The sequence below is a fragment of the Aptenodytes patagonicus genome, chromosome Z (genome assembly GCF_965638725.1).
Source record: "Aptenodytes patagonicus chromosome Z, bAptPat1.pri.cur, whole genome shotgun sequence".
In the NCBI taxonomy this organism is placed as follows: Eukaryota; Metazoa; Chordata; class Aves; order Sphenisciformes; family Spheniscidae; genus Aptenodytes; species Aptenodytes patagonicus.
In genome coordinates, this window is record NC_134982.1 from 12,352,938 (window position 1) to 12,379,460 (window position 26,523).

Below are 26,523 nucleotides of genomic sequence, written 5' to 3' on the forward strand. Positions count from 1 at the left end.
CCTGGGCAGAGACACAGCGTTCACTTTTATATCTCATTCGCCTGCATGAGCACCCTTTGCTTCCCGGGTGGGTTGCAAGCGTGGTGCTGCCTGCACCCGTGGCCTCGCTGGGCTCCCGCACCCCCAAACTTCACGCTGGGTTCCACAGCCTGAGCTCAGGGTCTGCTAGTGCCTCCCCTGGACCCAGTGATCCCAACCAAACCCAGGGCCCAGCCCTGATTTAGCAACCACCCAGCAGGCAGGGCCCTCCCTGCGGCCCCCAGCCGAGGGGATGAGGCTGTTGCACCATCCTGGCTCTGCTCCGCTTCCTGCGATTGTGCAGCTCCCCGTTACGAAAGCAGCGGTGGAAGCAGGCACCGGCTCCTCGTGCTTCCTACTGGGGAAGCTGCTCGCTTCCGCAGCACTGGCGGCTTGGGTGCACGCAGGTCACACGTGGGCGCTGGGTGCTCACAACATCCACTTGTCTCCAAAAGCGGTTCAAGAGTGTTTTCGCACCCTTGAAGGGGGGTAAGAGCAGAGCAGCTGCCCTGCAAACTTGCACTGTGCCTCAACAAGCCCCTCTGCGCAGCCACAGCCATGGGAAGGGAAGGCAGCGCACATTCCCCTTCGTTAGGCTGCGAGAGCGATCACCCCCCAGCCTCCCTTGGGTTCCTCCCACAATGCTCCCAGCCTCTGGCGCAGCCCCCAGCCTCCACCCAGCAGCCCAGCCCCTCACCGAAATGACCATGGAGGACACAGTCATACATCATCAGTATTTATTTACATGTTATTAATAAGAAAAATATTAATTATCCTGATCTAGTTGAAGATGTCCCTGCTCATTGCCGGGGCGTTGGACTAGATGACCTTTAAATGTCCCTTCCATTTAAGGGAACCAACCCAAACCATTCTATGATTCTATGAAATGTCCTGAAGTAGGACGAGGAAAGATGCTCAACAGGTACCACTAAGTTGCACTCCAGGAAAGACACCGCTCACCAGCTCAAAGTGTTTCTGCTCAGCCCTAGGGAGCAACCAGAGCCAGCTGACTGCATCACAGGCCAGCGCAGCAAAGCTCGGGCACACGAGGACACAGCTTTGAAACCGTCCTGTGGCCAGGAAAGCCTTCAGAAGAGCAAGCAGCTCTGCTGCTCTCTGCTCCACGTCCCCTCAGCAGCCTGGCTCGAGGCATGCCTTCTCCCCGAGGCCCAGAAGCCTGGCTCCCAGGCCTGTGGGAGATGAAAGGCTCAGCCCCTACGGAAGGGAAACAGCACACATGGCTCGGAAAGGACTCCACATTACCTTCTCTAGCCAGGCCAGGAGCTGTGCCCATGGCTCAAAAGCTAGCAGGAACAGGCGACACGCAGGGTCTGTCGCAATGGCAGGACCACTCTCTGTGAGGGCACTGAAGGTCAGCTCGCTATCTCACACCTAGAAATCAGGTAACACTGCAGTATTAAGTGGAAGGGACAAGGGACAGATGCTTGCGGCCACCAGCCACAGTAAGAAGTGCGGGACCCAGCCTGTTCACCTCCACCTGGGCAGAGAAGAAGCAGGGCAGCAGCCTCCATCACCAACTGCATCCAGTCAGACCAAGTACGGGCACCTCAGGCCCGACCGTCTTCACCCTCCAATGCCACAGCCCATCCCTGCGAGCCACGGGTCGCACCCTGGGCTGCAGGCCACGTCAGCCGCCGTAGCAATGTTCCCGGAGTTTCCTACCCCATCTCAGATAGAGTCCTGCTATAGATACACAGAGCAGAGTGTCAGAACAGGTCAGCCCTAAAATGATTCCTCCCTGGTAAACCTTCTGAGCTGCCAGCAATCGGGAGAGTATTCAGAAGAATCTGCTTTGATAGATTATCTGTTAATGCAGCCCTGTTTGTCCCTGCCCAGCAGGGTGCCCAGTATCACCCCGAGAAGCAGGAGGCAGCGGTGGTCACATCTCATCGGCATGGTGCTGCTGGATGACAACTCTGGCAGCACGTTCCACCCACTCCTGCCTCTTGGCTTTCCATGCCACCGGCACTGCTGCCTGCAAAGTGTTGCTTTGGGAGCGCGGCTCCTGAGGCTGGGGAAGGCCCAGCTCGGAGCCTGCTGCTGCCGGAGGGTTGGAGGATGAGTTGCTGTTGAAAGGAGATCCGGGATCGGGGTTGGGTGGACTCTGCCCCTCTTCCCATGATTGATTGAGGCTGCCCAACAGCGAGGGGTCCTCAGGCTCTGGGTTGAACCCCTCCAGTGCAGCGTCCTCCCGCACATCAGGTGCTACCCGGTTTGGGAACTCGCGGATCTGCCGTGACAGCACTGAAAGAGAGGTGGAGCCAGCCCGGTCATTCCCAGCCTCTCACTGTCCTGCTCTGAGCACGGGCCGCCACAGAGCCTGTGAGACGGGAACAAACTGTTCAACTAGGGCTGCCTCCTCCCGGGGGAGGCAGGGAGAGGACGCTGCACAGCTGCCAGGCACAAGCACAGCTTGTGCTCCAAAAGGGACTGGATCCCTCCAGTTCTTGCACCGCCCCTGGCCCAGGGCCCTGCAACAGGGCTGAGGAAGAGTCCAGAGCTGGGGCGAGAGAGCAAAGCCAAAACTAGCGGTCACCCCAGGCAAGGGGCTGCTAGGTTGGAGGCACGCCAGAGTTCAGGCTGCGTCTGAGGAAGGTGCCCTGCCCTGGAGGGCAGTGCTTCACCTGGAGCCACGGCTCAGTCCCCGGGCACTCACCTCTGAGCTCCGGCTGTGGCTCTCTGCTCCCAAACGAGCAGATGGTGGGGGAGAGAATGAAGCAGAAGGACAGAACCACGACCTGGAAACAGAAAGATCAGCACAGACCTCAGCAAAAGACATGGACAGGCATCATCAGCCGCAATAAACACATTTCTCCCAAACTTATAAGGGCAGCAGAGACCCCTTCACAGACACTGGGGCTGAAGCCACTCACCATAGTGCAGGTTTTTGCTGTGGTAGTTTTGGTGGTGGACTGTCTCACGAAGGCCTGCAGTTTCCGCAACTGCTCGAGCAGTGACCTGCAGGGGAGCAGGCAACGCAGGTTAACGCAGCGGCTGAACCAAGAGCTGCACACTCCCCTCCTCCCCGCTTTGCAGCCAAGGGCAGGCCACAATCCCAAGAAGAGGAACAGCCTTCCCCACCACATCTCCTGCCACGTCCAACAACAAGAACTCACATGTTCTGCTTCTGCAGCAGCTGCACCTTCTTCTCCAGCTCGTGGTTCTGAGCTGTGCAGGCTGCCACCCTTCCCAGGAAAGATGAACAGCATGGGGGAAAACCAGAGAGGTTCTGTTAGTCAACAGCAGGGACTTCACCAGAGTCTCTCCTCAGGTAATCAGCCACCACCTCTGGGTGCCTGGGGCAGATAAAATTGCTCCTGGAGTCTACCTAGCACCACCTGGAGCAAAGCCCAGAGAGAGACATCTCACACCGGGTTTGGGGAGGGGTGAGCCCTGTCCAGTCCCACAGAGAAGCACCAAGACTAATCCCTCAGGATGCTCGCTCCTAGTGGCACACCAGCCCTGCAGATCCACGATGTCAGGCTGTATTGCAAACTAGCCTGACCTGGAGAACACGCTGGACCTGGCAGACCAGCACCTGGCTTGAACAGAGCAAGCTCTGGGCCATCTCCAAGTGTAAGAGAGCAGAGCAGGCTATGCCCCAAGCTTCTGAGCCCCCTGAGGAGAGCTGCTGCCCCACAGGGTCAGCCTCACTTTCTGCCCAGGGTGGCAAGACCCCAGCAGCAGCACAGCACAGCTGCTTGTGACCGGTACCCCCTGCTCCCGACCCCCGGCAATGTGGTTAGCACAACTAACGTCATTTTATGAGGCGAGCATCCATTCTCTGTGACCGAGCAGGTCATGTATTTGTTCCCGTCCCCTCATTCTCAGGCCCTGAAGGTCCTGCGCACCAAGTAGACAAACCAAACAGATTTCTTCTTCCCCTCCCTACCGGCCTCTAGGTTCCTGGGCGCCAGGCCGGTTACTCCCTTCCTTACCGGCCTTGAAGGTCCCAGGCACCCGGCCAGCCCGGTGTTGTTGACGACCCTGTCACAGAGCAGGGAAGCGTAACAGCACACAGAGCACTGTCCACAAAATCAAGCAGTTACAAGTCCTAAGGGGAAACCTGGACCGGAGCTGCTGCTGGACAGTGAGACCCAGGACCCACCCTGGCCAGGGACACCTCCACCATCATTCTGCTTCCTCCCATGATTGAGGGAGTGACTCGTATTCCTTTGTATCATTTTCGAGTCTAGATTATGATCATTATATTGATACAGCAAACCATGTATTAAGATCTGACCCGATCTGCAGAGGGTCCAGGTGATTAGAAATCATAAGTTAAGTTGTATTAGGATCTAGGTGATTAGAAATTACAAATTAAGTTGTATTATAAATTCTGCATTATGCTGTTTATAGATTGTACTACATTGATCCTGCTTGTAGAAATCCTGTGCCATTCTAATCATAAACTCTGTGCTATACTAATCATAATATGTTAAGAAAACAAAGCTTTAATTGAAACTATGATTTAGTGCAGTCATCATTCTGCCAAGGATCCCTAAAAGAACCTGTCTGTCCCCTCAGTGTCGGGCGACACTGCTGTGTGCCCGTACCTGTTTTCCAGGCCATCCACATAGATCTTCTTCCTGCGACGACTATCCTGGGCTGACTGCTTGTTCCGGATCTTCCGACGCACCTTCTTCAGAAGCCGCTCTTCAGCCTGCAAGGGTCATTTCTCCTTAGCAGCAACCCCAGGGGGTTGGCGATCCAGCCCTCACAAACCCTGCATACATCTCAGCACTCAGCCCACCTGCTTTTGTCCTCTGTCCCTCCCACACCACTGAATGAACTGCAGGAGCTGCAAGGCAAACTCTGGCCTGCCAATGTGGCCAGCAGCTTCCCCGGCAATAGCAAAAGTGAGGCACGCCTAAGGGAGATGAAAAGCACGCAGCTCACAAGCCACTAGGCAAGCAGGAAAAAATAGGTTGGCAGCACTTGTGGTGTAACTGCCTCCCTGCAAGCAGTCATGAGTGGGGAGACTGACAGCAGCCAGGTCTCATTGCTCTTCGTATCTACATGATTAGCAAAGCAGAGGCTGCTGTGCACGTGGACACCCCCCAAGCCTCGAAAAGAGGAGAAGGACACCAAGCCCTGCCACACGCTGCCCTGAACACGGCACCTGGGCACCAATGCTCTCATCAAGGCACCATTCTGTATTTTCAAACCCCTACTCTGGCCGAGGCATTCGAGAGGTCCAAGTCCATTTGGGAGTGACAGGCTGCAGCGAGGACTCACTTTGGTCAGTGGCAGACAGGTTGGTAATGAAACACCTTCTTTCTTCAGGAGCAGCCTCTCCTCCCCTGTCAGGACCAGCTCTGGGAAGTCAGACTAGAAAACAGCAAAAATACACCCACTGAGAATGTAAAGTAAAGGGAGTCTACCCCAGGGCAGACAGGGCATGCAAAAAGCACACAGAACCGGGATCAGCTCTCCCAAAGCAGCATCATGCTTTCCTCAGAGATATCCCCCACAGGAGCCAAGCCAGGAGAAAAGGGGAGATGCAACCAGAAGCAAAGGCTGGGGCCCACACGCGTGGCAGTCAGTACCTGCACGATGGCTCCAGGCACAAGCTGGGGTTCGGCATCCACAGCAACAGCAACGGGGAAACCGGAACTCTGTTCCAGTGCCTTGCTTGTGCCTTCCAAACCCATCCATGTCCCTGGGGAAGGAAAGGAGAGTCAAGCGCTGGGCCTCAGTAAGGCAGCACCTGACCAGCCAGCTTTGAGTAGCATGAAACCACAATTTTACAGCAGCAGAAAGCCACTAAATTCAGCTGTCTGCATTGCTGCCTGGCACCCACCCAGAAAACCCCAATGTGGGACTGCTTTTCTGCTTGTACCCCAGACAGAAAGAGCCCACGCACATCACTTACCAAGATCAATGGAAACATCTCCTTCTGCCATGTCAGACTTCACGCTTTCCAGCACCGGCCAGTCCCGATGGAGGGAATAGTTGTGATCAACCTGCACAATGTCTGAGCTCCGAGGGCTGCCAGCAAAGTCGCTGCCAGGGCTATGGGACAGATGCTGATCCTCAGAAATGCCGCTGTCACTGTCAGCAGGCGAATAACCCTGCAGCATGCCTGGTTCATCTTCAAAGGGGCTCAGCAGGGAGCTGATGAAGTCATCCATCTCCTTGTCCAGGAGCTGTGGAGAAAAAGCTTTTACTCAGCAGGGAGCCAAAACTCCTGAACCACAACCCAGCAGCGATTCCTCCCAAAGAACTCACCTCAGGCTCTGGCAGGCCCCAGTCTTCCAGCACACCGTTCTCCTCCCCTGGGATTTCAGGGCAGGGAGCATCATCCTTCAGGAGGAAGTCAAGCAGGTCCTCATCTGCCAAGGCAGCCAGTTCCTCTGGGCATGACATCTGAGCAGGACACCCAGAGTGAGCACAGGCACAGGGGGAGACACCATCACTCCATCGAGATGTCCCTCAGCCCCGACGGACAAAGTCTCCCCATGCAACAGCAACAGCTGCCAGGGCCCTGCAGCAACGACCAGCCCACGAGTACTTCCCCAGCAAGGCTCTTACATATACCAGCACTGGTGGCCCCACCACAACAGTTTCTCCACCAGACTACTGGGACCCTGCCACAGGAGCCGTGCTCCACCCAGAACGCAAAAGCTGCAGGAAGGATAGGGAAAGTGGAAGGGCCCCAGACTTTCTGCCGTGGAGGGCCTGCAAGATCCTGCCATTCCACTGAAGCCCAAAGGTGCCGTACCCCCTGGCCAGCGGGGCCAGCCTCCTATCACAGGCGAATTATTAAGAGAAGTCATCGTCCTGGGGTTAACTAAAAGGGTTTTAATAATGATTAAACGATGATTAAATGATGATTGACGACTGAATGAAAATGAAATGGTAATCAAATGGTGATTAAGCGGTAATTGAATAGTAATTAAACCGTGAATTGACAATGATTTAAGTGATGATTTAAACAATAATTTAGGCAGCGGTCAAACACTCTACCTTCTCACCGCACTTCTAATAATTAAGCTATAGCTGGATATATATACATATATATATATATATATATCAGTGTTGCTAGCATGCAATATACTTTTAGTCGGAATGTAAAATGCCGCTTACCTCGCTGTAGGTATCAGATGCCGGGTAAAGGGTCTCTCAGCCTCAAGGAGGAACCTTGAGAGGCGTCCCTGCTCAAGGGGAGATCACCGCCGTGCGGCCCGCTGCCGTGCAGGAGAGCGCAATGGGCTCGGGGAGGCTACAGGCATTTATAGCGTAAAGTGATGGACGCGTAGTCAAACCCCCCCTGGGTGTTTGTGCAGGTGTGCAGCTGTGGCAGTTTTAGTTTTGTCTAGCCCCAGTTCGGGCTGGTGCTGTTATCTCCTGATAAGGCATGGCCTAGACTCCACAGTCCCTGAGAAGATGCGGCCTCACACGGTTCTCACGGCAGGGCTGGTATCGGTCAGGCCTGCTTGTTGGTGATGCCTGAACCAAAGCACTGCTCGCTCAGTCGGAGCGGAGGCATCCGTCACACCTCCCCATTAGCACTGTTAAGCTTTCACATCTAGCTGGCAGGTGTCACAGTCCGAAAAAAAACCCCAAAACCAAAAAAAAAAACCAAACCCTACACCAAAAATAGAAGGCCGGGGCAGACCCCAGCCACATGGCTGCTGTGCCAGCCGCCTGGGAGCAGGAAGCTGGTGCGCGGGGCTGCCCTGCCAGATGGCACAGCGAGCAGAGCCTCGCTGGCAGAAAGCCGAGCAGGGAGAGGAAGGGGAGCCGGGCAGAGCCCGGGCAATGCCAGGGCCCGTTGCTTCCACGGACACTGAGGACCTTCTATCTAGGAAGCGTGCCGCTGGGCCGGGGGCAAGGGAAGGAACAGAACAAGAGGGGACAGCAGCGAGCGAGGCAGAAGGAAGGGTGACAGGAGCACGCATGGCAGGAACCGTTCCCCCCGCCTGGACACCCACCCGAGGGAAGCCAAGAGGCCTCTCACAGGCCCCGCCGTGGGGCCGGCCCGCAGGCAAACACGGCGTGCCGCTGCCTGGGGCACAGCCGCTGCCCGCAGCCAGCCGCTCCCCGCCGGGCAGCACAGCCCGAGGCCTGACAGCGCGGCTCCGCGCGGGAGGAGGGCCGCGGCCCCAGGCAGCCCACCGGCGGGCTGTCACCGCCGGGCCGCCCCGGGGCTGCCAGCTCCCCGGGGCTGCCAGCTCCCCCGGCCGCCAGCGCCCGGCCCAGGCGCCGGCCGCCCCGCAGAGCCGCCCCCCGGCCCCGGCTGGGGCGAGGGGAGGACGGCGGTCCCGCGGTCCCGTCCGCCCGGAGCCCCCGTCCCGTCCCGTCCCGTCCCGTCCCGCCCCTCACCTCAGCGCGGCGCCGCCCGGCCCCGCCGCTTCCACCGCACCAGCCGTGACGTCACCCGCCTCCCAGCAGGCCCCGCACGCTCGGCGGCCCCGCCCCTCCCGGGGGTGACGCGGCGGCGCCGGCGCGGGCGCCCATTGGCCGGTGGCGCGTGGGCGGCGGGAGCGCTCGGCGGGGCGGGGGGGTGGGGGAGGGGAGGGAGGGGGTGGGTGTGGCCGGGGGAGGCCGGGACGTGCGGGCCCCGGGGGTGCGCCGTGGCGGGCCGTGCCGGGGGCGCGAGCAGCGGGCGGAGCACGGCCCCGGGGTGCGGGCGCTGAGCCGTGCCCAGGCCCGGGGCGCAGGGCGGGGCTGTGCGGGTACCGGGCAACGCGTAGCCCCGGGCGTGGGGCCGGGTTGCGGGGGGGGGGGGGGGAGCCGGGCGGAGCGCAGCCCCGGGGTACCGTGCCGTGCCGAGCCGTGCCGCCCGGCGGCGCGCGGTGCCCCGGCGCATGCGCGGCCGGGGACGGCGGGGCGGGAAGCGGGCGGTGCCGCCCCGCTCCGCACAGCCTCGGCGGGGCCGCCGCGCTGCTCCTGCCGGCGCACAGGTACGGGGACGGGGGACGGGGAGACACGGGGTCCCGGTAACCGGGGAGGGGGGGGCGGGCCGAAGCACGGGGTCCCGGTGACCGGCAACGCCCTGGCTCCCGGGGGAGCTGCCGGAAACGGATGTCCCGGAGGAAGCCCACCCCCCCCCCCCCCCCCGGTTACCGGGGGGTGGGTGGGAGTAGCGTCCCGGTTACCGGGGCCTCCCCGCTCCCACCGGGGCGCCTCCCACGGGCTGCGGAGACCGAGGGGCTTCCGGGGGTAGGTCACGCCTGGACCTGGTTTTGGGGTGCGCCCCATCGCCCCCGGGGCCGGCGGCACCTGAGCACTGACGCCCACCGCGGGTCCCGGGGCATCACGGGCGGGCCGGGCCTGGCGCCGTTAATCCCGGCCCCGTCCTTGCCCTGCCCCAAAGTAGCCGCCGCTGCCGCAGGCCTCGGCCCGCAGTCTCCGCTCGCCAGACCCGGGCCGGCATCCCCGCCTCAGGGGTCCCGGGGGACCGAGCGGGAGAGGCCTGGCTGCGGCCACGGGCCCTCCAACCGGGGGCTGGGGGGGGGGCGGGGGGGCGAGCTTCGGTGCCGGCCGGGCACGGCGGCGATTCTCTCCCCTTGCCCTTCCTGCCCACCCTGCCTGTACGCGGGGGGAAGCGAGTGGGAAGGGTGTCTCCGGGCCGCGGCGCGGTTTTGGGTGGGGACGGTAGAAGACGGAGATCACCCCGGCAGCTCCCGCCGACCATCCCGGGACAGACAGCTGGTCGCCGTCCCCTCGGGACGGGGCGCTGGGGTGGGACACGTGGGTCTGGGTGGGTGCGGTGGGGCAGGACCGACCCCCGTCGGAGAACAGCGTGGGTCCCCACCGTGTCCCGGCTGGAGCAGCTAACCGGGCAAGGGAAACCCTGCCCCATCCTCTGCCTGTTCCCTGCCCGGCCCCGCTCCCTTGCCGGATCCTGCCCGCACCCCTGCAAGCTCCCCGGCCCTTTGAATCTGCCGGCAGGATCTCTGTATGCTTCTGCCGTGGCTTCATCGCTGGCTGTTAGACCCATATTTGGTAGCAATAATTGTTTACTCCCTTCTCTCTCTCCGAGCCTCGCTGCTGAGAAGGGGAGGGGACATATTTTTGGGATCTTTAGCTTTGCCAGAGCCTGTGGGTTGCCCGGTGAAGGGTCCAAACCGCCCCCTTGCAGACCATGGGGTGAAACCCCCCAAGTGCTAAATGAGCAGGTGATGGTGCGCGGTGAGCACCGGCCAAGCACGCAGCTTGCTCACCAAATGGCATCGGCAGCAGTTTGGTGCATCCCAAAGTGGCACGTCCCAGCACATTTGGGGAAGGGGAGTGGGAAGGCTGAGGAAGAGGGAACACGTGAGGTGTCCTCCTTTCTGGAGCTGAGCTTTGCTGACTGCTGGGTGGAGAAATACCCCCCAAAACGCAGCCACGCTCTCCTCTCACTTTCTCCTTTCTGCCTGGCCGGTGGCACGGCGGCGGGTGAGTCACTTGCCCTGGCAAGCACGGGTGCCCGAATCAGGGCACCTGGTGGTCTCCGGAGGCTGTGAGAGTGCCCACTGCATCCCGAGTGCTGCTTTCGGGGTGCTGTGCTGGAGGGCTGGCTCACTAAGGACACAGGAGAGGTCGCGGATGGAGTCCTGCCCTTGCTCACCCCCATGTCTGCCTTGGCGGTGGGCAGCCCGGGGGTGCCACCGTTTGTGCCCCCTCCCTTTGGAGGGCAGGGGATTCCTGGCAGGAGCAGACAGGCTTGGGGATGCATGGGAAATGACGGCAGTTAATGGCCGGAGCTGCTTCACCTCAGCGCTGGTGAGCAGGCAGGCTGCGGCTGTGATCCTCCAGCCCCACTGCCCGTCCCCTGCCCGTTTCCCACGCCAAGCAGGGCTGCCCTCCCTGCGGGGGCGAGAGGATGCTCCTGCCCCAGCCATGGGTAACAGCCGAGTGGTCATGGGGATGCCATAGGGCTGGGGCTGGCCTCGCCAGCCACTCACACTCCCTGGGAGCAAGCTCGGCCTCGGCTGGAAGAAACCATCTTCCCGTATAATGTGGACGCGTGGCTGGGAAAGAGGAACCGGGCTGAACAGGCTCGGCAGCGTGCAGCACCGTCGCCAGCTGGGGCCACCGGCTCAGCCTTCCCATCGGCGCGGGGCTGAGCCACCCGTGCCCCCAGTGCCTTCTGTGGCTTTGTATACTGGTCCCATACTGGAGAACCCAACCAGAGCCTGGTCCAGCTTCTTACCGCGTTAATTTTTAACCTGGTTCATCGTGCTGTTCTGCAGACACCCATGTGCTGGCAAAGCCACTGCTGGCAGGCATCACGGTGGCCTGGTACTTGCCTGGCTGTGCTGGTGGCCGCGCTGGCCGGGCCGGCAGCCCCGTGCCTGCAGAAAGCTCCGGCAGTGGGGTGGTTTGCAGCTGATAAAGCTTCCTGCAGCCAGCTCCCGGTCCGGGGGTGGTCTGGAGTGGGGCCTTTGCCAAGTGAAATTTGGCATTGCCGTAAAAAAAAAAAAAAAACAACAAAAAAAACCAACAACAAACCCAAACCTCATCCGGAGTCTCCCTTAGAAAGAGCATGTTAAAAATGGCAAAATTGTTGCATTTGACGATTCGCAGCTTGTTCTGGAAACTTGCCGTGAGCGTGCCAGCAGGCTGCTATCGAATTTTTGGTTGATTTTTTTGTTTGTTTTAAAGATACAAAACCTCCTCTGTAACCGTTCTCGCAGCACTAAACTCAGCCGACACAAATATAGCAGTTATGTCACGTGACGGAAAACTCGCTCTCAGTGGTCCCGGCAATGACGCGGTGGTTCCTCGGGCCGGCGCGGCGCTGCCTGCCCGTGGCCATCCCTGCCTGCGCTGCCCCTGCCTTTAAGCAGAGCCCGGAGACCTCCGCCACCGCGATAGTTTTGCACGCCTAGTGCAGGGTGAGATGGAAGCAGCCGGGACGGCTCCAGGGGGAGGTGGGACGCCATCGAGACCACCCCCACCCCCTCATTTCAGGAGCGTACTCACGGCTCAAAGGGTTGCGCGCAGCTTGCTATAAAATGCAGAAGTGTGTTAATCTGGCTGCCGGCTGGCCAGCTCGCTGCTCCAGGGCCTTATCTGCCTTTGCATACCGACAACCGATTGAGAATGGGTTTGCTTGCTCTGGAGGCGAGCCAGCACAGAAATTTGGTGTGTGTTCATCACGACTTGGTTTGTTTGGGGTTTTTTTTTTTTTTCTTTCCAGAGGGACAGTTTGAATTTCGCTGTCCTTTTCCTTTATTTTTCTGGTTTGCAGCGCTGGGCTCCCACACTCTCTCATCCCTTATGTCTAGTCCGGCTCTTCCTATCCCATGTGGTACCTGGAGGGGAGAGGTCCACGGGAGCCGAACCCTGTGTTGGTGCCCTGGCAGGAAGCAGCAGATTTGCAAACCCCATGTGATTAATTGCCACGTTTGCTGACAAATCCCTCCAGGGATTTGTCATCTCCTTGAGGAGGTGCACTTCTTATGCAGCAGAGAGCATTTCTGCTTTAGACGTTGATGTCAGCAAAGTTCAGCTGCTGGAGCCTGAACTGTTTCCGTAGACTATGAGAGTTAAAATGAACCATCTCCCTTTCCTCTGAGGACTTCCTTGATGTCGTGAGTCCCTTCCCTGCCAAGCTCTGTCGTTTTTGTAAGAGCTCAGGAGTAGGAAGGCTTGAGCACTCATCCTTCTGCAGGGTCTTGGAAAGCACGGTGGCCCCCATGAAGGGTGTGCTAAGGGGTGCCTCCAGCACAGTGCCTGGTTTTGGCTGGCTTTGGGAGGGCAAGAGGAGGCTGCAGAAATGGTTGGGTATGGCCTGGCTCCTCTCAGTTCCGCTCTGCCGTCCGGCGTCCTCCCCTCCCCTTCCTCCGTGGTCTCTGACCTTGTCCTGGCAGTGGCACGTTCTCCTTTTCCTGCAGAGGGACGGAAAGCAGCTTTATGCTCAACTCGAGAATATTTTTAGATACAGCGAAGATGGCCTGGTGACCGCAGCAGCCCGCCCTGCATATGAAATATTCGGAAAGCCCTTTCTATGGCAGGGTGTTCCTCGTCCCTTCAGCTCCACAGCTTTGCTGGTGCTTCCGGATGGACGGCAATGGCACAGGCGGGCACCTCCGCCACCTCTTTCCCGCTGCCGCTGGGCTCCCTCGCTCCAGACCCGAAATGCATTTCATTCCTTGTCAGCGGAGCCAGTGGGGGCCGCGGGCCTCCGCAGAAACATTGCCGAACGGCTCAGGAATGTGGAGCTGGAGCCGTTCCATGTGCTGGCGGAGGCGGCATGCTCCTCCATCCCTGCCTCCCTCCCCGCACCACCAGCATGGCTTTATGGCTCTGCAGGAGGAGGACCCCTGCCTGCTGAGTCGCTCCTAGCCAAAATCGGATGTAGGAGCTTTTTATCCATTGCAGATCCTGCCCCTAGCCTGCTTAGGCCCTTGGTTGGGAGCAGTCCGCACTGGTGTACCCCCTTCTGCGGCGGATCGGAGCTGGCAGCGCCGGGCAGGGATGCACAGGCTCACCGTGTGCCACTGTGGTGCACAGCAGGGGAGGGAGGCTGCTGGCAAGCCTTGCCCAGGAACCTTCCCGGGCCAGGCTGAGGATGCACGTGGCCAGCAACCCTTCCCTGACAGCCATAGTAGGAGGCCTGATGGGAGAAAATCAATCTAAAAGAGAACAAGCAGATATGGTGCATCCCACCAGTGCTCTTGCATCCACCCACCAGCTGAGGTTTAAGGACAAGGCAGCCTGGGTCAAGGCAGAGCAGGGGACTCCTTCCTCACGAGCAGGCTCCTGGGGAGAGGAAAAGGGGTGTCACTGCTGGAGAGTGTCGGGTTGGGGCCAGCTGGGGACTGGGGATGCTGAGAAGGGCAGGGAGAAGGACCGACGCAGGGACCCTGAGGGGCGCACAACCTGGGAAAGAGCTGAAAGCAGCTGCACAGTGGGTAAACCCAAAGGAATGGGCTCTACAAGCTGCAGCAGGCAAGCGGGGGACTGACTTACAACCTCCTTTTACTTTTGTCATTTATTTCTGAATTTGTTTTGCTGTAAGAATATTGTCGTTTTAATTAAGTATTGTGAAACCTGGTGTGTCAGAGCCCTGTTGAGAAGTACTTGCTCTGAAGCTGATCTACGCAATCCTTCAAGCTTGAAGCTGATCCTTCAAGCTGGACCCAGCCTGGGGCCTGTTTCAGGTGGCGTGGTGTGGCTCTCGCGTGCCCTTGCAGTGAGACCTGCAGCGGCTGGTCCGTTGCCCTCCTGCACATCATCCTGTGCAGGGGTTCTCCGGTGCTGGGTTTGTGGAGCAGCTGCTGCCGTAGGCCCCGATCTCTGAGCACTCACTCAGTGTGAGTGGTGTTTTCCCCAGGTAATTATTTTTAATGGGCAGGTTCAGTGCCTGGTGCCCTTATCTCACCTCCCTGAGTGGCTCTGGGCTTTTCCGTCCCTCTGGGTCTGCCTGTGCTCAGGCTGCCGGCTCAGCACCGTCCGCTGGCAACATGGGGGGCCCTGATAGCCAGGGCAGGGCCCTGCCAGCTCTGGGTCAAAGCTTGGTTTTCCTCTTGTGGCTTCTATGTCACGGCAGGTTTAATTATAACCCCGTCTGTCGCGCTCTCCTGGCTTATCTCGCGTGCTCCCACGCACTTGCTTCCTCCTCGCTGGCAGCATCTCCGCTCAGTACCAGCTACCGTTGCTCCTGCGGGCGAGCAGGCTTTGGGACCTTGGGACGAGGAGACAAGGCTCCCCAACGCTGGCCAGAGACCCTGGGGTCAGCACAGGGCTGGAAAGTGGGACCCCCTTGCAAGCTCGCCAGCACGGGGTGCAGCCCTTGCTTGCCCCTAGAAGCTGGGTCCCGGCTGTCGGGGAGCAGAGGTGCTGCCAGAAGGGAGAAGGAGGAAGGACCCTGCACACCGGAGGGGCCGGCAGTCAGAGCTAACCCATCTGTCTCCTCCAGCAGGTGACGCAGGAGTGGGGACAGCCCAGCCGCCACCATGGTCGCCCTCTCGCTGAAAATCAGCATTGGCAATGTGGTGAAGACGATGCAGTTTGAGCCCTCCACCATGGTGTACGACGCCTGCCGGATGATCCGCGAGCGGGTGCCCGAGGCCCAGATGGGACAGCGTAAGTCCATGGTGGGGCTGGCTGTCATGCCAGGGCCACGCCGGCTTAGCTCCTGGCATTTCACCGGTCTCCCTTTCCTCTCCTGTCTCTGTGCCCACCTGGGCTTTCCCAGAGCAGTGAGGGAGGTGGGGGGAGCAAGGTCCAAAACCTCCTGTGCAGTTGAGGCGAGGGGCTGAGCTCCTTGGGCTCCCTCCTCGACACCCCAGAAGAAATTTGGGGGTTTAGAAGGTAGGAAACCACATTTGGAAGTGAAATACTCATCAAGCTCTTTGAGCCTGCTGCACTTTCTGTCTCTACTCCTCTCTCCTACTTGCATCCATCACCACTAGCCAGGACTAGGTGGGTTTAAACAGTTGCAGGGGTCGTAGCAAGCGTTAATAAACCATATAAATTAAATTTTCCTTTCTTGGGGGATATATAGTCCTCCATCGAGTCTGTCTCCCACCGGCAGCTCTCTGCCAGACCCATGCTGGGGCTCCATTACCTTGCTAAGCCTTCTCAGCTATAATATGTCCCTGCTGCCGCCAGGCTCAAAAGTAAGCTTATGGCTCACGAGCTCATGATGTGACTCACGCCCATGCGGACGTGGCCTGTCCCCAGCGTGGATGGGGGGGCTGGAGCACTGGGACATCGTCTCGGGGGCTCTCCTGGGTCCCTGCCGCCTCTGAAAGCGGCTGTGCCATGGGGGAGAGGCAGCAAACAGGAGGTCAAGAGTCGTGGGAAGAGGAGGGGGAGTGCGGCAACATCTGGGAGCAGCAAATTCCTCGAGGATGAAAGGAAATGCCTTCTCGCACCGTGCCCGGCTGGCCAGCGGTCCGGCGGATCACAGCTTTCGGTTTCGGAGAGGGACTGAATGTTTATGTGGATGCAGGGCTGTAGCCATGTTGGAGGCAGCATTGCAATTCCTGGGCGTGAGCCAGCCTGCTTATAAAAAAAAAAGCAAGGGGAAAACCTTAAAGGGAAATGCTTATTCCCGAGTTCCTTTTCAGTTGCTCACACCTCTTCTTTTCCTATCAGTTCCTTGCAGCTTTTGCTTTTCTTTGCTCTCCTTACCCAGTGGCACTTGGGGGTCCCTTTTTGAGCTGCCCTTTTTTTTTGTCACCTTTGGACTGGGGGAGCTTCAGTGTAGCTTTCCAGCTCCGCTCTCGCTCTGTCTCAGGAAGCGCCTCTCCCTGCCCAAGTTATGGAACTGGGGCAAGCTGCTCAGTTTTCGGTGCTTTAGAGTTATCCTCTTGGAATTTGCTTTGAAAATAGGATGCGGTTTTTTTAGTTAAAAAATAAAATGGCAAGCCTCCGTGATTTTTCTGCTCCCTGTTTAGTTGAATCCTAATGGCAGTGTTAGCCAGCCAGGAGTAGGGCGGCTCAGGAATTTGTCCCTCCCCGCAGAGAGCTGCCAACGAGATGACTCGTTATAAACTTAGCAGCCAGCCAAGACAGCCTGCGGCGCAGGATTGTTCGAAAGGTGGAGAAGGACTTTTCCCAGGGCAAAGCCAGGCATGGTCCTGGCCTCTTGCAGCATGAAAATGGGGCTACCCCTGTGGGTCCAAGCTGGGGTGCCACTGCCCAGGCTCTAGCAGCAGCACTTTCACCAGGTACCCCAGCCCTGAGGGAGCAGGATTTGGTGAACAGCACTTATTCACCACCTCTGAGACCTTGTAAGCCTTCATCCCATCCTCCTTCAGCCTCTTCCTCCCCAAACGGAGGAGTCCCACCTCCTTTAGTACCTCATACCAAGGCTGCGTTAAGTTGCCTCTCTTTGTATTTTTTCAAACTCTGCTCTGTCCTTCTGGGGAGGTGCAGACTACACCACCACAGAGTACTCAAAGTGTGGATGTGCCTAGGTTTTGTAGACCAGTTCCCAGCACCCTTCCTGGTGATGCCTGGCGTTTTACTACCTTGCTTTGGCTGCTGCTACACGTTGCATCGAAGATTTCGGAGAGCTGTCAACCACAACTCCAAGCTTTTCCTTCTGTTGTGACTGTCAGTTCCAAGTTCAGCATTGCGTAGGCATGCTTCAGATGATTTTTTCCGTAGATAACTATGGTAAAACATGTACCTTGAAGCTTGCTTGCCAGCTTTTTGCGTACTCATTAGGTTTAGGCTCCAGCGTTCACAGTGCTGCTGTGCTTCACACATTGGGCTGCGCCAGCGCACATCCCCGGGTGCAGGCTGGCATCTTTATGGCCCTGTCCTGCTCAGGATTACCCTGGCAGAGACTTTACCTGTTTTTCAGCCAATGATTTTGGGCTGTTCCTCTCGGATGAAGACCCAAAGAAGGGGATCTGGCTGGAGGCTGGGAAGGCTCTGGACTACTACATGCTTCGCAATGGGGTAAGCATCCGTCCCACGTCCTTTCCAGCTGGTACCCACCTTGGCTCTGCAGTTGGATGTGCCTGCGGTGTGGAGGTGGTGTGGGTGCTTGCCTTGCTGCCTTGCATTGGGCCCCACAGCACCTCACGTCCCCCCCACAATTGCACCGGGGAGAGGGAGCTGTTGGTATGATGGTGGGATGTGGGCACCTTGCGCCGGTGCCACTGCTGGGAGCTGTGGTCCGCTGTGCCCGCAGGACACCATGGAGTACAAGAAGAAGCAGCGGCCCCTGAAGATCCGCATGCTGGATGGGACAGTGAAAACAGTGATGGTGGATGACTCCAAAACCGTCACGGACATGCTCATGACAATCTGTGCCCGGATCGGTGAGAGGAGGTGGCAGCGACAGGGGGGAGGAAGGGAGGTGGGGAGAGATGGCAGCATCTGATGGGGATACTGGGGGAGTGGCAGCAGCTCTGCGGTGGATGGCCTGGCAGCGGAGATGTCCGAGGAGGGTGTGATGCTGGGGAGGGGACACTGCTCTGCACCCCTGCGTCGCTCCAGGCTCTGTATTTGGCAGCAATGTCGTGCTGAGCTTGGTCCTCTGCTCTTCTGCAGGCATCACCAACTATGATGAGTACTCACTTGTTCGGGAGATTATGGAAGAGAAGAAGGAGGAGGTTACCGGCACCCTCAAGAAAGACAAGACCCTGCTGCGAGATGAGAAGAAGATGGAGAAGCTCAAGCAGAAGTTGCACACAGATGATGAGTGTACGTGCCTGCAGGTGCTGGGGACAGGGTCAGCCTGTGCCAAGGGCCGCAGGGAGGGGAGCAGGGACCCCTGCAAGGGGAAGACCCAATGCAGGGGAGCGGAGGTGACAGTGGAGAGGACTGTGACAAGGGGACATGTGCCCACACTCCCTGGAGTGTCTCGTGCTTGGAGGCCCAGGGCAGAGGGGTGGGAGCCAGGATGCACCAGACAGACATCCGTTTCTTGCTCCGCGTGAGCAGCCCCAGGGCCGGGACCAACCCTGCCTGGGTGCCCGTCCCTGCTCACGCCCTGGCATTGCCTACAGTGAATTGGCTGGACCACGGCCGGACCCTGCGCGAGCAAGGCATCGACGACAACGAAACGCTGCTGCTGCGGCGCAAGTTCTTCTACTCTGACCAGAATGTGGACTCACGAGATCCTGTGCAGCTCAACCTGCTTTACGTGCAGGTACGGCTCCCCAGAGTGCCTACCTCTGCTGCCCCATACCAGCCCCCTGCCAGGGCTAGTGGCTGAGGGTTTTGGCCAGGAGCCACCATGGGCGGCACCTCAGGATGCCCAGTTATGTCCTGGGTAAGAGCCAACACTGGCAATCCCAGCCCTGATGTCTGTGTACTCTGGAGCTCCCCAGGGGATCCCATGTCTCCTCTGCCTGGTAGGAACCATCCTGAAATCCTGATGCTGTTCCTCTCCTAGGCATGGTGATGGTCCCTGTAGGGGACAGCCTTCCCCTAGATCCTCCTCTTTTTCATGGTCACTTCTTTCCTGTCTGAAAAACGGGTCCTGCCCGGTGTGGAGGGGAGCGGTGGCAGGGCTGCGTGGCTGCCCAGCCCACGGCGATGTCTTCTCTTTCCATGCAGGCTCGCGATGACATCCTTAACGGTTCCCACCCTGTCTCCTTTGACAAAGCCTGCGAGTTTGCCGGCTACCAGTGCCAGATCCAGTTTGGGCCACACAATGAACAGAAGCACAAGCCAGGCTTTCTGGAGTGAGTGTCGTGGGGACCCCCAGGTGGCTCGAGCAGCTTGGCAGCCCCCAGCACCGCGCCAGCACACGGGGCTCTCGGGGTGTGGTTGCCTCTGGTGCGAACCCTCTCCTCCCTGCATCACAGTGCCCAAGAGTGGAGGTCCACGCCGGCTGCAAGGGGTGCCAGCCCCCCGTCCTGCTCCCTCTGGCACCCCCCAGGACATGCAGCCAGCTCTGATGGGGGGGGACCCCAGCCCACCGTGCTGGGGGGCTGCATCCTCGGCACCTCCATCCCACTCTCAGCAGGGCAGCTCCTGGGGCAGCTTTCATTACTGCAGCAACCTCTCCCACATCCTTCTTGCTCCCAAAAACTCCCAGCCCATGCCCTGGCAGGGTTTTGTCCAAGGTTCTTTGTAGTCAAAGACAAACGCTGGCATCGGGCTCTGCTGCTAACAGTTGGCTTGGCTGTCTCTTGGCAGACTCAAGGATTTCCTGCCCAAGGAGTACATCAAGCAGAAAGGGGAGCGCAAGATCTTCATGGTACGTGCAGGGGGGGTGTTGAGACCTGGGCTGCTTCTTCCTCCTCACCGAAGGTTGAGGCTGCTTTTGTCTCTGGAGGCAACACAAGGTAGCTTGGCAGATGAGAAACAGGAGCAGGAAGCTGTAGGTGGGCTGACAAGGCAGCTCCTGAGGTCCCAGAGGTCAGAGGGATGCTGTAGCAGGGGCAGGGGATGCCGGTGGGGCGGGAGAGCCTGGAAAGGCTGTGACAGGGCAATGGTGGCACAGCCAGGGGACCGTGAAGCTAGCGTGATGTTCTCTCTTTGCTGTCACAGGCCCACAAGAACTGCGGGAACATGAGCGAGATTGAGGCCAAAGTTCGCTACGTGAAACTTGCTCGTTCCCTCAAGACCTACGGGGTCTCCTTCTTCTTGGTCAAGGTAGAGCAGCGGCTACCCCCAGTCCCACCTCTCACCGGCCAAAATTCCTCTTCTCCAGCATCCTTCCATCTGTCGTGTCTCTAGCTGCTACCCCTCAACCCACGTTGCTCCGGTTTTCCCTGCATCTCCACTGTCTACCCTCTCCTTCTTCTTGCCTTTTCCTGTGCACTGCCTTCCCACTTCTTGGTTCATGCTTTTTCTCATTTTCAAGCCCCATGTCATGGTTGTGACCACCAGAAAGTGTGGCCTTGAGGGTGTTTGGTAGCCACAGCAGGCCTCAAAGGTCTCTGCCTGGACGGATCCGTCCCGGGGATGGCCCACAACCTTTCTGTTGCGGTCCTCAGGAGAAGATGAAGGGGAAGAACAAGCTGGTGCCGCGGCTGCTGGGGATCACCAAGGAGTGCGTGATGCGTGTGGATGAGAAGACCAAGGAAGTGATTCAGGAGTGGAGCCTGACCAACATCAAGCGTTGGGCAGCCTCGCCCAAGAGCTTCACCCTGGTAGGGACCAGCCCTGGTCCTCCACCCCCCGTCCCCGGCGGTGCCCCCGTAGGGGGCTGGTCTCACGCCAGTGCCTCTCTTGGGTATGGCCCCATGGTGGGACAGCCTTGCCCTCCTCTGGTGCCTCTCCTGGCTGCTGTTTTGGAGGCTGGTGCTTAGCACATACCAGAGGGGCTCAGGATGGCCGCCAGCGCCCTGCTCCGGTGCTACCCTGTGCCCTGCCGTTGCAGGATTTTGGAGATTACCAGGATGGTTACTACTCAGTGCAGACGACGGAGGGGGAGCAGATCGCCCAGCTGATTGCCGGCTACATCGATATCATCCTCAAAAAGGTGAGGCTGTGCTGAGACGGGCACTGGTAACCGTCCCCTCTCTGGAGAGGGGTGCAGGGTGCCCCTTCCAGCTGCCTCCAGACAGCCATTGGCACACAGTGCTGCTGGGGGAGCTGGAGATGGGGCAGGGGGACCCCTGTGGCCTCAGTACGGTGCCTGGGCTGCAGGAGGAGGGGAAGGCTGGGAGGTATGCGCTGGCTGACACATTTTCTCTTTCCCTCTGCAGAAAAAGAGCAAAGACCACTTTGGACTGGAGGGGGATGAGGAGTCCACCATGCTGGAAGACTCTGTGTCTCCAAAGAAGTAAGTCCTCCAGCAGCAAGTTAGCTGCCAAGCCAAAGCTGAACGGAGAGCGGGCTCCAGCCAAGCTTGCAGCACAGCGTGTCTGGAGGAAGAGCTGTCGGTCCTTCGGTGGCAGCACTCCCGCAGAGCCTGGTGCCGGGGCCATGGGCATCCCTTGACCTGGTATTTCTCCCCGTTTCAGGTCGACCGTCTTGCAGCAGCAGTTTAACCGTGTAGGCAAGGCGGAGCTGGGCTCGGTGGCCCTGCCAGCCATCATGCGAACAGGGGCTGGAGGGCCAGAAAACTTCCAGGTGGGCACGATGCCGCAGCCTCAACTGCAAATCACCAGTGGCCAGATGCACCGAGGGCACATGCCTCCCCTGGTAAGCTCTCACTTGTGCCCACCGTAGGGCACAAACTCGAAAAGGTGCCCATCGGGCTCATGTAGATCCATCCATTTGGGTCTGTGGCCAGGCACTGGCTTGCTGTGAAGAACAGGGACTCTGTGCCGCTGGCCTCATGTGCTTGCTGGCCTGGCTGAGCTGGCGTCCTCCTGCACCCGCTCTGCAAACTTGAGCTACACCCTGGCGTTTTCCCCTGGCCGGCAGCTGCAGCCTCTCCTTCAGGTTGAGCTGCCCCGAGCTGCTATGCCTGGCCAGCCCCGACAGTGCCGTGGTTTGCAGCAGAGCCCTGTACCTGGCTTTGGTGCCCCCCACGTCCTCTGCAGCTGGAGAAGCGCTTGGAAAAGGCCACGAGGAGGCTGTTTTCTGTGGCCCCACTCAGCCTGCTGTGGGGCTTGCTGTAAAAGCCTTGTGGGGTCCCACTGCATCTGCTCCCCACTCCCCGAGAGCTGGCTAATTGTGAGACTCACTTGTACCCACGGTGGGACGGGGCATTTCCCAGTGGGAGGTGCAGAGGGGAGATCCCCTTTTTGCTAGGTGCATCGCTTTTTGCTAGGTGCACCCCCCTTTGTGGAGGCGCCTACCTAGAGCACTGTCATCAGCAGCACCTTACACCATGTTGCAGGGAAGCGTGTGAGCCAAATATTTAAGCCTAGATTTTGAGCCTCCAGCATACCTCAGTCTGTCTCTGTGTTGCAGACTTCAGCCCAGCAAGCCCTGACTGGCACCATCAACTCCAGCATGCAGGCGGTGCATGCAGCCCAGGCCACGCTGGACGACTTCGAGACCTTGCCGCCCCTCGGGCAGGATGCTGTGAGTGCCGGGTGAAGGCAGGGTGCTGGGGGGGACCTTGCTGTAGGTTGTTGGCTGGGCTGGGTGAGGCTGGCCGCATTCCCAGGGGAGGTGTCAGCGGTTCCTGGGGGGATCTGCTGCCTGCAAAGAGGTGGAGTTGTATCCCACTCTGTGGGCAGGAGTGGAGGGGACACTTGGTCATGTTGCTTGGTCAGGATGGGCTGGGGAGTTTTGGGTGGTCACAGCTCTTCCTTCCTTCTTCCTTGTCTCCTCTTTCCTGCATCTCTCTGTGTGAGCATGGGTACAGCTACCCACTACCTCCACCACCATCTCCTGACCCTGTTCTCCCCATTTTAGGCATCCAAAGCTTGGCGCAAAAACAAGATGGATGAGTCGAAGCATGAGATCCACTCCCAAGTGGATGCTATCACTGCCGGCACAGCCTCGGTGGTCAACCTCACTGCAGGTACACGGAGGGTTGGAGAAGAGGGATGTCCCATCTCTGGAGAAGGCTTGGTCTCTCTTGTGTGGCTGAAGGTCGCGGCTCCTGCCCTCCGTCAGAGACTGGATGAGCCAGCCTGCCCCAACTAGAGCTAAATCAGCCCCGACTGCTGCTAACGTGCCTGTAGAGCTGGCCATGCCCCCACAGCTTGCCCTGCATTTAGATCCCTGCCTGTGCCCAGCCCAGTCCTTCCAGTCTTTGGCTGACCAGTCATTCTCTGGACAAGGAGCGTGTTGTCCGGTCCCTGCCATAGCTCCAGGCACAGCCGTTGCACGATGCAGCTCTCTTTCCCAGGCTCTCCTGCCTAAACTCGGCTGATGCGACCTGCTTTCAGGCTTAGGAGCCAGAGGATCTCTCCCCTCTTCCAGGAAGGAGAACCACATCGGTGACAGGCGCGGGGATGCTTTTGGAGCATCACTTGAAGCGCGTCCCATCCTGACTTGTCTCCTCCCTGTGCAGGGGATCCAGCGGACACGGACTACACCGCTGTGGGCTGCGCCGTCACCACCATCTCTTCAAACCTGACGGAGATGTCCAAGGGTGTGAAGCTGCTGGCTGCACTGATGGAGGACGAGGGAGGGAATGGGCGGCAGCTTCTGCAGGCAGCAAAGAACCTGGCGAGCGCTGTCTCGGACCTGCTGAAAACGGCACAGCCTGCCAGCGCTGAGGTGGGGGGCAGGAGGGGCCGTGGGGCTGAGAGGAGGGTGGAAACCACAGGGAACCATTGGGTGAGGTTTTAGGGCTTGCTCATGAGCCTGGTGTTGATTTTGCCTCGTTCCTTGCAGCCTCGCCAGAATCTCCTGCAGGCTGCTGGCCTTGTGGGCCAGACCAGCGGGGAACTGCTGCAGCAGATCGGGGAGAGCGACACCGACCCTCGGTTCCAGGTGAGTGCACCTGGTGGCACCCAGGAACACCCGCTCCCTAAAACCATCAGCCTTTGCACAGGACCTGGCAGGAGGGCTCAGCCGGCGGTGACTTTGCTGAGGGAGGGGACAGGCCATTGTCCATCTCTGTCCCTAGAGCCGCTGTGATATAACGCCTCTTATCTTGTGGATTCCCACATAGATCCCAGAAAGCCGGTGTGCTTGGATCCTGCCTGCCTCTGACCCAAAGACGGTAAAAGTGGGCTGTAGGCATGGCTTGATGGTCCCTGCCCTCTCCAGTGTGAGGGGTGCTCCTCTGGGGACTATCAGCTGAACTCTTTGGAAGAGGGCTCCTGTCAAAAATCTGCTTTTCTGGTGGTTGGCTCTCAGAAGTCCATGCACTCAGGTCGCCGCTTGGGTGGGCGCTGCCCTGGGAGTCCTCCCTTGCAGCCGCCTTGGCTCCTGCCTGCCGCTCCCTGCCTGTGGGAGCTGCCTGCCTGCCCCATCGGGGAGACCCAGGGTGGCTGGAGCCTCATGGGGTGGTTCATTTTGGCTGAGCTGACCTCCAGCCGGCTTGCTTTCCCACGACTGCTCCTTCCAGCACAAGGGAGGTAGCACACTGTGCTGGGGAGGAGGATCTAGCCATAGTATAGACCAAAACAGGCTCCAGAAAAGAGGAGTTTCTGTTCATGGTGGCCACACAGCCTCAACATGAGCAGAAAAGCCTGGACAGATAGCCAAGGGGAGCAGAAAAGCTAGCACCAGGGCAGGAAGCCATGCTTGGCCAGGCAGCAGGGCCAGGACAGGGCAGCCCCAAGGGGTGGATTTAGGACCTGGAAGACAATTTGCACATGTGCAGCTGGATGCTCTGCCCTGCAGCTGCCAGACCCGAGTGTATCTACTTCCCTCCTTGGGCTCGGATGCAGCAGTCTGGGGACTCTGGAGCTGGGTGCATGCGCTCTCTGGTCTCTCCTCCTGTCTGGAAAGGTGGCGGATTGCAGCGGGAGTAGTCTTGGCTTGCAGGGGGCGAGGGGAGGCTGAGACACTTCTGGCTTGGTGGCTGGAGATCTTAGCTGTCGTGGGGTGCGGGGCCGCTCGCTGTGAGCATGCACACAGCAGGAGGATTGCAGGCGCAGCAGGCAGAGAGCGCTGCCCTGTGTACCAAGGTCTTTGCCCCAAGCATTTGCTGTCTAGCGCTGGTGCTGCCAGTTTTTGCTGGCAGCGTGCCACGGGAGCTAATCCTGATGTCTGCAGCGTGCTGTCATGTTTGATACCCTGCAGGAAAGCAGTCTGCCGTGTGCTGGTCGCTGCCTGTTGTGTGCTGGCAGCGCGGTCCCGTGCCTTCTCTGCCGCCCCTGGGGGAGAGGAGGCTGGTTGCTGTGTCATACCTCCTTTAGCCCCGGGAATGACAGCAGAGATGTAGCCCGTCACTCACAAGCTAGAAAATAGCTGGCATGCTTGCAGTACAGGTGACCAGTGTGGGCAGCATCTCCCGCTCGTCTCTTGCTGGTGGGGTGAGCCCGTGGGCAGGCAGCTGCCCCCATTGTGGCTGTGCCGCGGCTGGCTTGTGCCTGCCATTTGGCTGGAGGGGTTTGTCATTTTTTTGCTGTTTGGCTTTGCACGGGGTGCAAAGCCAGGCAGCGCCGGCAGTGCCTTGCAGCATGTTGTCACTGTGGTACAATCAGGGACTCGGCACAGGTTGTTGCCTGGGGAGCGGGCAGTGAGCAGGTCGTGGGTGTTGGGGTGATGCTGAGCGTGGCCCGAGCTGCTCTGTGTGGCGTTCGTGGCAGTGCTGCGGGTGCAGGCTGTGGCTCAAGGCCGGGTTACAACCTCACCGCCAGCTGTAGCACACAGTAGGGATGGAGTCAAGGTGTGCCAGCCACTCCAGGTGTTCAGTGCTGCTGGTACTGGGACAGAGTGGATGAAAGGCCCCCGAGAGCTCACGTTTCCCTGCTGAATATTTCACGAGAGCCCTGCGGGCAGCTGCCGGTGCTTCCGCCACCTTGGCTCCTGCGCTGACACTTTCTGTCTCCCCCAGGACATGCTCATGCAGCTGGCGAAGGCGGTGGCCAGCGCTGCCGCCGCGCTGGTGCTCAAAGCCAAGAACGTGGCTCAGAAAACGGAGGATGCGGCCCTGCAGACGCAGGTGATCGCGGCTGCCACCCAGTGTGCCCTCTCCACCTCCCAGCTGGTGGCCTGCACCAAGGTAAGCAGCAAGGTTAACCCTTGCCTCGGCATGGCTGCAAGCATCACTTGGCTGGTGGCAGCTCCACGGTGGGGTCGTAGGTGTGCTAGGACCACACATCCTCAGGCAGGACATTAGGGTTCTGGCACCAGAAGCATGGGCTGCCTCGGGCTGGGGTCCTTGCCACTGTGCCCAAGCACTGAATATCCTCTTTGGAGGATCAGAAGTTGGGGACAGCTGTCCCCGCACAGCTCCTACAAGGAGCCCACCACACTCGCTGCCCAGCCTTTCTCTTCCCCTCCAGGTGGTGGCTCCCACAATCAGCTCCCCGGTTTGCCAGGAGCAGCTGATCGAGGCTGGCAAGTTGGTGGCCAAGTCGGCAGAGGGCTGCGTGGAGGCCTCCAAGGCAGCCACCAATGATGACCAGCTCCTGAAGCAGGTGGGGGTGGCAGCCACGGCCGTCACCCAGGCCCTGAATGACCTGCTGCAGCACATCAAGCAGCACGCCTTGGGCGGGCAGCCCATCGGGCGCTATGACCAGGCCACCGACACCATTCTCAATGTCACCGAGAACATATTCAGCTCTATGGGCGATGCTGGTGAGAGCAGCTGATGGC

The 26,523-nt window shown here is 59.3% G+C and overlaps 2 protein-coding genes across 9 annotated transcripts in view; one reads left to right on the top strand and one right to left on the bottom strand.

The window, feature by feature from the left end:
* Positions 1–741: 741 nt before the first annotated feature.
* On the bottom strand, positions 742–8,425 carry LOC143172385 (cyclic AMP-responsive element-binding protein 3-like). Of its 6 annotated transcripts, none has more exons than XM_076361790.1 (11): positions 8,368–8,425; positions 7,129–7,196; positions 6,271–6,408; positions 5,915–6,188; positions 5,589–5,701; positions 5,278–5,370; positions 4,596–4,702; positions 3,156–3,224; positions 2,913–2,997; positions 2,696–2,777; positions 742–2,283 (listed from the first exon to the last, which is right to left on the bottom strand). In XM_076361790.1, the coding sequence occupies exons 3-11, from the start codon at positions 6,406–6,408 to the stop codon at positions 1,919–1,921; spliced, it is 1,326 nt and encodes a 441-aa protein (XP_076217905.1). In that variant the 5' UTR covers positions 7,129–7,196; positions 8,368–8,425; the 3' UTR covers positions 742–1,918. The 6 variants fall into 6 exon arrangements, with proteins under 6 accessions (XP_076217905.1, XP_076217904.1, XP_076217903.1 ...); XM_076361789.1 differs by having other exon boundaries at positions 7,129–7,229; positions 8,368–8,402; XM_076361788.1 differs by having other exon boundaries at positions 7,129–7,264; positions 8,368–8,402.
* A 457-nt stretch (positions 8,426–8,882) lies between these two features.
* Positions 8,883–26,523, top strand: part of LOC143172387 (talin-1) — a 35,656-nt gene continuing 18,015 nt past the window's right edge. Inside the window, exons 1-20 of one of the 3 annotated variants that reach the window (XM_076361798.1) lie at positions 8,883–8,948; positions 14,903–15,066; positions 17,300–17,397; positions 17,633–17,762; positions 17,995–18,147; positions 18,453–18,595; positions 19,006–19,133; positions 19,591–19,651; positions 19,945–20,049; positions 20,394–20,549; positions 20,780–20,881; positions 21,108–21,184; positions 21,366–21,546; positions 22,264–22,377; positions 22,714–22,822; positions 23,318–23,526; positions 23,644–23,742; positions 23,924–23,974; positions 25,760–25,927; positions 26,211–26,505. In XM_076361798.1, coding sequence (XP_076217913.1) covers positions 14,937–15,066; positions 17,300–17,397; positions 17,633–17,762; positions 17,995–18,147; positions 18,453–18,595; positions 19,006–19,133; positions 19,591–19,651; positions 19,945–20,049; positions 20,394–20,549; positions 20,780–20,881; positions 21,108–21,184; positions 21,366–21,546; positions 22,264–22,377; positions 22,714–22,822; positions 23,318–23,526; positions 23,644–23,742; positions 23,924–23,974; positions 25,760–25,927; positions 26,211–26,505 — 2,509 coding nt within the window. In that variant the 5' untranslated portion in view covers positions 8,883–8,948; positions 14,903–14,936. Of the gene's footprint in view, positions 8,949–14,899; positions 15,067–17,299; positions 17,398–17,632; positions 17,763–17,994; positions 18,148–18,452; positions 18,596–19,005; positions 19,134–19,590; positions 19,652–19,944; positions 20,050–20,393; positions 20,550–20,779; positions 20,882–21,107; positions 21,185–21,365; positions 21,547–22,263; positions 22,378–22,713; positions 22,823–23,317; positions 23,527–23,643; positions 23,743–23,923; positions 23,975–25,759; positions 25,928–26,210; positions 26,506–26,523 lie in introns of all 3 variants that reach the window. The other 2 variants (XM_076361796.1, XM_076361799.1) reach the window with 2 other exon arrangements.